General features: G+C 42.6%; 1 protein-coding gene across 2 annotated transcripts; it reads right to left on the bottom strand.

Moving 5' to 3' along the window:
• Window positions 1–4,834: 4,834 nt before the first annotated feature.
• On the bottom strand, window positions 4,835–10,633 carry fam210aa (family with sequence similarity 210 member Aa). 2 transcript variants are annotated; one of them, XM_035430846.1, is made up of 5 exons: window positions 10,415–10,633; window positions 9,719–9,752; window positions 7,499–7,952; window positions 6,405–6,516; window positions 4,835–5,868 (listed from the first exon to the last, which is right to left on the bottom strand). In XM_035430846.1, exons 3-5 carry the CDS (start codon window positions 7,912–7,914, stop codon window positions 5,602–5,604), a joined length of 795 nt encoding a protein of 264 aa, XP_035286737.1. In that variant the 5' UTR covers window positions 7,915–7,952; window positions 9,719–9,752; window positions 10,415–10,633; the 3' UTR covers window positions 4,835–5,601. The 2 variants fall into 2 exon arrangements, with proteins under 2 accessions (XP_035286737.1, XP_035286736.1); XM_035430845.1 differs by having other exon boundaries at window positions 10,286–10,632.
• Between the last annotated feature and the right edge of the window lie 88 nt (window positions 10,634–10,721).

The raw sequence follows: 10,721 nt of genomic DNA, 5'->3' as shown, positions 1-10,721 counted from the left end.
TTTTTGTTATTGAAAACATGAGATGTACTCAGATCCAGCCTAAAATCTCCATGGTTCAAATGACTTGTGAGGAGACACTTGAAAACAAAAGCATACATACTTGTTCACATTCCATTACACTTCCAACAGACCACGTAAAAATGGCTGCTCTGAGTCTGGTGGGTAAGAAGGCCTGTGGACAGACTGTTTCGACGACACCGTGTGAAATCTTGTAGGCCACTTCAGGGCGTGGTCAAACTGGCCACAGCCGAGACGAAGCAGTGAAAGCCTTTGGGTTGTCATCGTGAACGCACCCGTCTTTTAATGACATACCAACGTACGTTTTCAAATTTTCTGAAGGCGGAGTCGTCTCTAAGCAAAATGTTCCTGTCTACCCACAGGCGTTTGGTGAGACTGAACAGCTGGATTTTTGTTGTATACATTTAATGTGATGGATTAGGGCTAAATTTGGTTCTGTGTTATGCGCCCCCCTCATCTCTCATCCAGTTTCAGCCGGTACCATGGAAACAGGCCGAATTCCGAGAAAATGGCCAGGTTAGCAGTCTCATGTTCATTCTCCCGTTTCCTGATCTATTGGAAGTCCTAGGGCTGGAATTTTCCAGGGCAAGCCCACCTGGCGTCGCGTACTGGTTAACGCACGCCTTACAGCTCCGATCACGCAGACGTTTACCCAGTCCACTCGGTCCACGTTTTCTGCACTTAGCGTCATCTGTCTCCATACAGAAGTGCCACGCGCATTCAGCCGATGTCCAAAAAAATAATAAATAATAATAATAAGAATCCAGTATCCGGAAGCTGGAAGAGCGCGTGCGTGATTGTGTAATCAGGTTTAGAACTGTGATTAAGTCAAGGGCTGTGCTTGAGAGGGTCAGTTAAAAAAAAAAAAAAAAAAAAAAAAAAAAAAAACCTCATAGATTTAGCCTCGTCCCGCTTTCGCCACGTTCTCCAGGTCACGTTACGCAGCGTTAATCCGCAGCCACGGCTACCACTCGTGCATTGTTTACTACCTGCCTTTGCCCACGTGCAGAAGGTGTCTTTTACCTTGCAGTCGGGCTTGCGGGTTCCTTCAGAGAGGAGCCTGGACGCTCTGGCCAAACTTCGCCACACGTGGGCTTTTCAGCGGGATCTTCCATGCGAAAGAAAGAAGAGAAAACTTGTAGCAACAGAGCAAGAAATGGCGGGTGCTCTTTATCGCGTGATGAGAGTTTGTGGTTTTGAAGCGCATCTGCAAAAATTCACTTTTGTACACTTTTGCTTTTTTTAAATACGAAAAATATTTTGTCACTATTTTGATTCGATAACTATGCCCTCGTTATTTGTGTAATATGTAATTAAGAAAGTAATATATTTGCTATGGTTAACCACATGTTTGTATAGAGGAGATACAGACAGGAACTTCAGATTTAGCCTCCAACCAACCCATGTCCACCGATAAGATGTACTTTGGGGCCCAGTTGTAAATGTGTACCAACTTATCTTTGCCTCAGACCAATCCCTTGAGCCCTGTAGGTGTATTTCAGAGTTTCTACGGGCACTGTACGAGTTTACTCTTGATGGCCGTCAGCGACAGGTCTGCATCATAGGTTAGGACCGATCTAAACTGACCGAAACAATTAACTTGGCACAAGCAGTGATTTATTTTAATTTTCTAATTATTACCCCCCCCCCCCCCCCCCCCCCCCCCCCCCCCCCCCCCCCCCCCCCCCCCCCCCCCCCCCCACCCCCCCCCCCCCCCCCCCCCCCCCCACCCCCCCCCCCCCCCCCCCCCCCCCCAAACCAGATTTTTATCCAGAGTTCCGCTCATAGTCATTTGCACAGTTGAAAATTGCATTTTCAATGGCCACGTGTTAAGCATACGTCTCTGATCAGTGCACAGTGCAGTTTTACACGTTTACTGGCGTCGTCGCCAATATCTGTTAGCGATGGAACGACGTAATGTAGCGTTATGCCTTTTGTGGATTCTTGCTATGCTTATGTAATGAGCAAATACACAGTTTTTCCACGTGGACGTACAAATGACGATATCGGCAGCCTAGAATTGTATGCATAAAATATCCTGACGTGGGTTTGGTAAGTGTTGAAGAAAAAAGGCAGGATCTTGATTTTCGACATTGACATAAAAAGCCACTTCATCGACTCCTAATCGGAATTTTGTTCCCCGGCACTCCTTATGAGTGCAGTTTGTATTCCTTCCGCATTTTCCTTGTTCTAAATCGCTGCTGCTGTTGCTACTGCTGCTGCTGCTACTACTACTTACTACTATTACTACCGCTGCTGCTGCTGCTGTGTTCTCCTGGCTTTGTTCCTTAATGTAGAATGCGACTGATCCTCCCCTTATTTCGAGTAACGAGCGGTTGTGTTTGTGCTTCTGATTTGTTTGTTTGTTTGTTTTCCCCTCTCGTTGTCCCTTTGTCCTAGTAAATAACGAAAAATTTGTATAAAAAAAAGATCTTCAAGGTTTGCATGTTACTATTATGTGAGCAAATATGGTGCCTAACGTTCATGTTTGAGCTGATGTAGGAACCCAGTTGCACTCAAGCTCCTACAACTTCATCGTGCCTCATTTCCAAAGGTGCTTCTTTCACTAGTCTGTCTCTCTCTGTTTATTTGTAAGGTGCTGTACATAACTTGAATATATTATGCACATATCCTACCCAGTGGGTAGAAACCACAGAAATACATTGTTAATAATGTAATATACAGAGGATATTTAAAAAAAAAAAACATTAACACGGTGGCATAAAATTTGGAAATGCCTACAAATGTGCTTTGTCTTTTTTATAAACAGAAGAATTGAAGATTTAAATAGCCTATCGCTTTCTTACGTTATACAAAAAAATACAACCTGCTAATTTCCCTAATAGCTACGTCTGTTACTTAAGGATGAAACATAATGCTCCGAAATCGCACTGTTTCTAAACAGAATGGGTACTCTCGGTCTTATTTTTGCTTTTCATGAGGATTTTCATCAGTGCCACTGCGCTTGCCATTTTTTTGTGCCAGTTACGCGGTTAGACCAGTTCGGCTGTTGAACACACGGCGTGAATAGTGTCGGCTGTTATTCGCACAACCTTCGATAGAAAAATACTTAAACGACGACTGAATAAACAGACACAACCCAAGTATTATGAGGTCTTTTTACACTGGAAAACAAGAAACTATCTTTTGCAGACCCTGCCTTTGTTTTAAACCCGTTCTCAAGGGAGGCCATCTCATGGGGTGGTCTGTAGTATAGAACTGTCATAAACAGTCTTGGCTTTGTTGCGTTTCCAGTGTCTGTATACTTCGAAGAGTATAATTGCAGTTTTAGTCATACCCGTACTGTGTCCCTAAGTAGCTTGTTCCAATGGCACATTGAGTGAACCCATGTTTATAAGGACACATTGAGCATGACGTCACTCGCTGTGTCCGCGTGAGTACTGTTACCCGAATTCTCAAGCTTTGAGTCGGACCATCTAGCTTTATGTTGATCTTTTAGAGGTGAAGTCCACGTCCTGGCTTTTGAGGCATGCACATTGGCACTGTAGGTAGAGGTTCTCCCCGTTGGTATCGGCCAACATTTTGATGTGTCACCTGTGGTGGAGAATTCTCGCTCTTCTATTGAGTCCAACTGCAATTGCCTCTCCTTAACGCTGTCCTGTTGATCGAATAGACGTTCAGACAAGTTTAACCGATCAATGCATGTACAGCCTAACAATGTATAGGGTATGTGGCACGATAACTTGCAGTTTGGCAAAAGTGTGGTCACCTTCACATTATTTTTCCACTTTTAGGAACTGAAATTATAAAGGGCTGGAATTCGAAATTCCTCAGTGCATTTTTAAAGGCATACTTTGTATTGATCCTAGTCATAAATTACCAAGCGACGCATTTTATTAAATGAAAGGTAAGCTACTGGAGACATCGTAAAACTTACATTATACAAGCCTGTCAACCAACCAAATATGGGCAATGCAGTTCCTCATTTCATCACATTATCTATTTTATACATAAAACGTGTATGGTGTACAGTATAGAAAAAATATTTCAATTGCACTCGATGCTAAATCCACTGTACAATAGTTACGCATGTTCATTGTCTGTGTGTACATAGAAATGTCATTTCTTAAACACATACGCACACGTACACAAATGCAGTTACGCAGTTTTGAGCAGTCACTATAATTCTTGTTCCGACTATAGGCTATTCATTTATTTCTCTGCAGTTGCTTGAACTAATGTGGGCGCTGAGCAAATTCGCCACGGCTTTCCATGAGCTACCATGAGCCTGTGTGCGATAGCTGACGGCAGTCCCTTTTTTCCGCTCCTAAATTATCACGAGTATGTCGGTCTTGGTAATGATCTGTGTAATTTATCGCAGGACTGCATCGGCTATTGGACTTTGTACCGTTTGTTTGCTTTACTCAAAATGAATCCCAGTGAATTGGGAAGAGAAAAAAAAACTGTATATTTTTGCCTCTTTATTTAAGCAGTTGTGATGTCATAGGTTTTAGACCGAAGGTCGGTAATTGCAATACATCTACGGAAAAGAAAAACGAAAATATATATATATTGCTCCAAATGCTGTTGTAGTCCTAAATAAAGAATCTATGCTTGTACTTATGCTGTGGTCAAACTGCAGCAGAATAATTAAAACTTTTAAAAAGATTTTAATTGTGTCCTGTCTTCTGTGGGAATGGGGTTCATTGTGGTCTTCTACAAAGTTAATTGCAAATGAAAGCATGTCTCACCTAAAATATTTTTGGTCAGAAAAATGGCTCTTTTTGATGCAGAACCTCCTTGGGTGTAAAATATATATGTTACAGTACATGATACATCACATCACCACCACACAGGCACAATTCTTCACTTTATTCTCATCACAATATCACAGTAGCTCAACTTTACAATTAATCAAGTTCAGTTTGTAAGGTTACTGTAAATTACACATTCGGCAAATCTAAATAGCTTTAAAGGATTTCAAATTTAAATCTTTGAAAAACCCATTTTGCTATTCTTATCACTGTTGAAGCATTTCATTTTGTGCATTGCAATGTGAACAGAACCTCTTCAGTGCAACTGCGTTCATTTGCCTAGTTTATTCATTAAATTATGCAAAGAATGATCCTTCATAAATAAACATCCTAGATTGTTGATTTAAACTGACTTCTTTCAGATCAATAACTAGAGCACAGCAGCAGAAGTAGTTGCACCATGGAACCAGGATTCAAGGCTAATATCAGGGTTGGGCCTCAATGAATATTAACCGTCTAGTGTTTTATAGTTTGTGGTCAGCCAGCTTTTCGCAGCACACTAGTGTACGTCTAAAAGACCAATGATAAGACTAGTTCAGCGTTATGAGGCAAAGCTGTGGTTTTAAAAAGAAAAAAAAAAAAAAAAAGTCGTTTACAACAACCTTTTTATTTCTTTTGTTTGACATTTGGCATTTCCACCACAGTACAGGCTGCCCGTTTTAAGTCCAGTGACTGGCCCCAAGACGCAGCCACCAGTGTGTCTGGAATGGTTTGTTCTGGAACATCTACACTAAGCATTTTTCTACGGTGAAGGTACTGCACCAGTTTCCATCGTTCCGCCTGGCTTTACTAAACGATGTCAACGGCTCTACTCCACTTTCTTCCTGAAAGACACCCTGCCTTTGGTTTCCTGCAGCCGCTCGGCGAACTTGTCCTTGGTCTCCCCCATCCGCTCGGAGAAGCGGTCCTTCGTCTCCTCCATCTTCTCGGAGATCCGCCCCCTCGTGGCCTCCATTTTGTCCTGGAGGTACTCCTTCACGGGGGGAGGGGTGGACATGTAGCCCTTCCTCCGGAGGTACTTCACGGAGAGGGACGTCCCGCCCAAGGTCACCGTGTACCTGGCCGGGGTCGCGATCTCCAGAAACGGCACACGTAAAAAATAAAAAAAATCGGTTGTGGGATTAAAGATCAAGATTCAATTGGCAATATGTAAATCCAGGCCACCCGTCCGTTTCTCACATTCGCCATTTCCATTATTTCTACCAGGCAGTGCTCCATATTCAAATGGATACACAGTATAGTAACCCCCTTGTTTATTTTATTATTTTCAACTTGCTCATTGCTTGTCTGTTTCATAGCTTGTTAACCTCAACATTGCATGGTTTTTTTATTTTTTTTTTTATTACTGTGAAAGAAATCCTGTATTTGGACATAAGACTTTTAGAGTATTGGTGCAGAAGAGTATTATTCATAGATTTTCTGCACTCACACCGTGAATGGAGAGAGTCTTCCACGAACAATTTCTTCAAGGTGACACGCAAGTAAATGTATCAATGAGACTATACGACAGTGTGGCAATCTAGTCAGTTACTTTATGATCAGTCTCACGAAGATAATACATTATTGCTCGTTGTATACTCAACTGCGTCCAAGGGCGTTCCGCACTCTCACCTTGTACATGGCATAGGCAGTCAGTGCGTAGCCACCCTGAGAATGTTCCAGAAGATCAACCATCTTTTCAGGAACCCCAATCATTTCCAGGAATGGAACCAGATTCACACCCCTACAGATAAGGATAAAGACTATGTCACCTTTGCAAATGTGTAAAAAAAAAATAAGGCTTATATTACTTGGGAAGGACATAATGTATAACACAGACACACACACCATACAGACGCGCACACACACACACACACAAAGCACAATTCATGCAGAACTGTTCTGTGCAGTGAAATCTTAATTTCAACGGGTAAAAAGAACTGATGTGTTTTTGGATCCCTGCGTAAAGTGGATGATGTATAGTAAAGCAGAATGGTGTTTAATTTGACCATTTCCCTGTATTCTAATGTAAGGCTTTCATTCAATACAAACAAAAATACTTTGTCCGTATTTTATCAACAGATATGAACTCACACAATGAAAATCAGCGACTAAATGTTAAAGGAAAAATGCATGTGTGTTAAAATGAACTAAGGCCTAGATCCTGAGAGAATGGGTTTGGAGAGCCAGTCTAGACATCTAATGCAAACAGGTTGTTTACTTATTACTTTTACATCCTGTGCCAGTTACCTTGAGCCACCAGGTTTATAAGGACCAAAGAGCAATAAAGCCAATTAGCTACTTACAGTATGCCTGCATGGAGGAAACAAGGGAAAAAAAACTTTCCAGACATACACCTCATCCCTAGTAGATTGCATGAAAGCAATACTTAATACTTAGTAGAGAAGACTTGACAATGAGTACAATGAGCTTCATAATGTTTGGGACAAAAATTTTTTTTTTTTCTAAATTTGGCTCTGTACTCCACAATATTAAGATTCTGCATTGTTTAATGTGTCTTCGTCCCAAACATTATATCAACAGGATACGCCGGATGGTATTTGCGGGCAGTTACATTCGGACGAAGGGCAGTGTACAAACTCTGCACGACCCGTCCCAGCCATTCTGCGGAGCAGAACGTTCAGTTCCAAAGGACACTGTTAATAACGTGAGAAAAGAAAGACCTTTAGAGAAACAAGCCAACGAGTGAATGAGGAGCCACTCACTTCATAGCAGCGTAGTAAAACGTGCCGAACCACATGGAGGACGTCAGGAAATGCACCGGGATCATGACCTTTCCGTACTGCTTAAAGGTCCTCTTGTACCTTTGGACCAAGCTCATGGACCTGTCCTGGAGGGGGTCGGGGTCGGGGTGGGGGTCTGCGGGGGTCCCCGTGGGGGATCCGGGGACAGCCAGGTCCCTCCCCGGCGGAGGCCGCGACTCGTCTCCAGCCCCGGGCCTGCGTGGCGCCCCCGCCACCCACGAGGTGCTCACCCACCGGCGGTGCGGGGTCGCCGTCCGCACGCGTCCCAACCCCAACCCCAGGGGCCCCGCGGGCGGCTGACGCCCTGCCGGGCCCAGCAGCGCCATGCGCAGGGCGGGGGCCCGTAGAGTGGCCCTGCAGCACAGGAACCGATGCATCCCTCTCCGCCCGTCTTACTCCGACCTCGCCTCGGCCCCTACGTGAACAGGGTAAGAGTCCAACTATTTTCACCTTTGCAGCTGGGGTGACTTCCTTTTTTTGAAGACGACATGCAACTGCAGTCATATTATTAAGAGCAGGGCTGCCCAACCCAGTTCCTGGAGACCTACCATCCTATAGGTTTTCATTTCAACTTTAATCTGGTGCACCTGATTCTACTAAATAGCAGTTCCCCTACATCTCCAGCCTCAGGTCCCAATCCGCCTCTTAAACACTCCCCCTCTGTTTCGAATTAAGCTTAATTATAAATGTCACTGATGTAAGGGCCTCTCACTAGAAGGCATTGAAGTGATAGGGATCATAAAAATCAAAATTTGTCAAGGACGCACTTTTGATCTGCTCCAAGGAATCGGAATTTACAGACTGGAATTTACAAACAATGAATTACTGTCAATAAAAAATCATCACCACTTAAAAGAATATGACTTAACAGGTGGACACAGAGAGCTACTTTGAACCACCACATTTGCATTACAAACATCAATGATTACCGCAATTTAGATTAGTGTTATCAGTACACTTTAATCGATGGAATTTGCATAATTTGAGACGCTGGTTTGTAAACAAGACAATACTGCATGACCATGATAACTGCCATCTCACGTCAAAAGACAGTCAAATTACTAAATGTGATTAGCTCTGCCCTGCTTTTACAACTCTGGTAACGAGCAAACTCGTCTCCTCCCCTCCACATACTTCCAGCTGGGAGATGAGTGGTAGAGGAGGAGTGAAAGAAAGGAGGTGAGGAGTGAAAAGTAATGGGACGCACCCTAGCAGGTGAACTGGGACCAGGCCTAGCTGTTGAATGAGGTGTGCTTTGTTAGGGTTGGAGTGAAAATTTACAGGGCAGTAGATCTCCAAGAACAGGGTTGGGCATTTCAGAATGAGCACCCGCAACTTTAAAAGAATACTAGCCGTTCACTTTTTCCTTTCCTGTGTAGGGTATAGGTAGCCTAGCTGGACCTGTAAATTATTTTACAATTGGTTCCCAAACTCAGTCCTGGTTTTCGTTCTAACCACAATTCCAATCCCCGAGAATTTGAACAAGCTGTTCATGTTTCTTAATAAGGCGCTTTTTATGTTTAGAGGAATTATTTATCTTCAGCCATATTATGTCAGAAATAGTTATGCATGCCATGACAAATAAAAGTCCTATGTTCACATTATGCTACATTGCAAACAGTTGCATAAAAAGAGGTAAAAACTGATCAAATTACAGACTGAGGTGACTCAACAGACTCCTTGCTAAATTGTGAAAGTGTGGACACATGGCCATTTGGTAGATAATGAATTCAAAGACAAAGTAAATGACAACGAGCCAAACCTGCAGTGTGATAATGATGTTAAGGAAAGGGGATTAAATAACTTAAACACGTGTTTAACAACTTAATTAGGAGCTAATTGATTTGAGGAAAAAATCCCTCTAAAATAAAAAGGCCCTAATTAGAAAAAATTAACAGTTTGTTCAAATTCTGGGATTGTAATTGTGGTTTGAATTAAAACAAGTATACACAGGGGGAACGAATTTGGGAACCAGCGCTTTGAGGAATCAACCCATCGTAGGTTTGTGGGATTTCCAGAATCAGTAAACTGAACTCCACTCTGGCCTCAAGACGCCCACTGTCAAAATAACTGAATCGATATGCCTGCGGTCTGTGCCACGGTTTCGGATTACGTTTCTTATAAATGAGAGGTTTTCACCAAATTATTATATTTAAACCAAAACATCGCAGTATATCTCACCTGGAAGTATGACCCAATGATGTTAATCTCGTACCTGCAATGAAACATTTAACGTTAACTATACCGTCAGCTCAACTGAAGACTTCAATAAAATCAGCTAACTGGAATCATAAACACAATCATAAAAAATCGTTAGCAAAAGGCTAACTTGTTGAAATGGTGACCGAATATGTTGCTAATTCGATAACGAAATATCTAACAACGATAACCTAAAATGTTATATTTTAAGATATCACATAACGGAAGCAACAACTGTGAAATTGGATATCATCAGTACAACTGCCAATGCTGATACCTTCTCAAGATCTCTAAACCGCCCCGTTATAATAAATGATCACAAAGTCAGATTCGTAAGCTACATCCACTGCACTTGAACATATATCTAGTCGATCCAGTACAGATCGGCTTAACATTGGTAGATAGGGCCCGTTAACTTTTACAAGCTATGTATGGCCCAATGCTAACTCCGGATATCACAGCAATTTCGGACTTTCGCAGCATATCTCTACAATCTAATCACCCAGCAATCTATAACAATGAATTTCAGTAAAAAGCTCAAATACGCACAAAAACGAATGAATCCTGCATGATGCACTGACGGGGTTCAACTGGAGTCACGGGACGATCTAAAGCAGGGGTGCACAACTCCCGTCCTAGAGACTGATGTGCGTGCTGATTTTTGTTCCAACCAATTACCTTAGTTTTTAATTTTCCTACAGCTCTATAAACTTTGCTGGTTCACTCCTGTACCAGAGCATAGTGCCATCTTTATGATACACTTGCAGTCTGCGGCTGTAGCCGGTGCTTATGTAAATGCCAAACAAACTAGATTGACCTAATTAAATAAATAAGAGCATAAGATGGCACAAAATCCTGAACCGGATCAGCCCTGATCTAATGTCCAATGCATGCCAAGTCACAGGACGCACACCCCGCGCACCTATATATCGCGCGCGCGATGTAACCAGGGAAACGTAGTATCCAATCTGCAACGAATCCCTTT

Source organism: Anguilla anguilla, chromosome 8, assembly GCF_013347855.1.
Source record: "Anguilla anguilla isolate fAngAng1 chromosome 8, fAngAng1.pri, whole genome shotgun sequence".
In the NCBI taxonomy this organism is placed as follows: Eukaryota; Metazoa; Chordata; class Actinopteri; order Anguilliformes; family Anguillidae; genus Anguilla; species Anguilla anguilla.
Note: the sequence above shows the minus strand (reverse complement) of the source record. Positions and strands in the feature narration are given on the sequence as shown.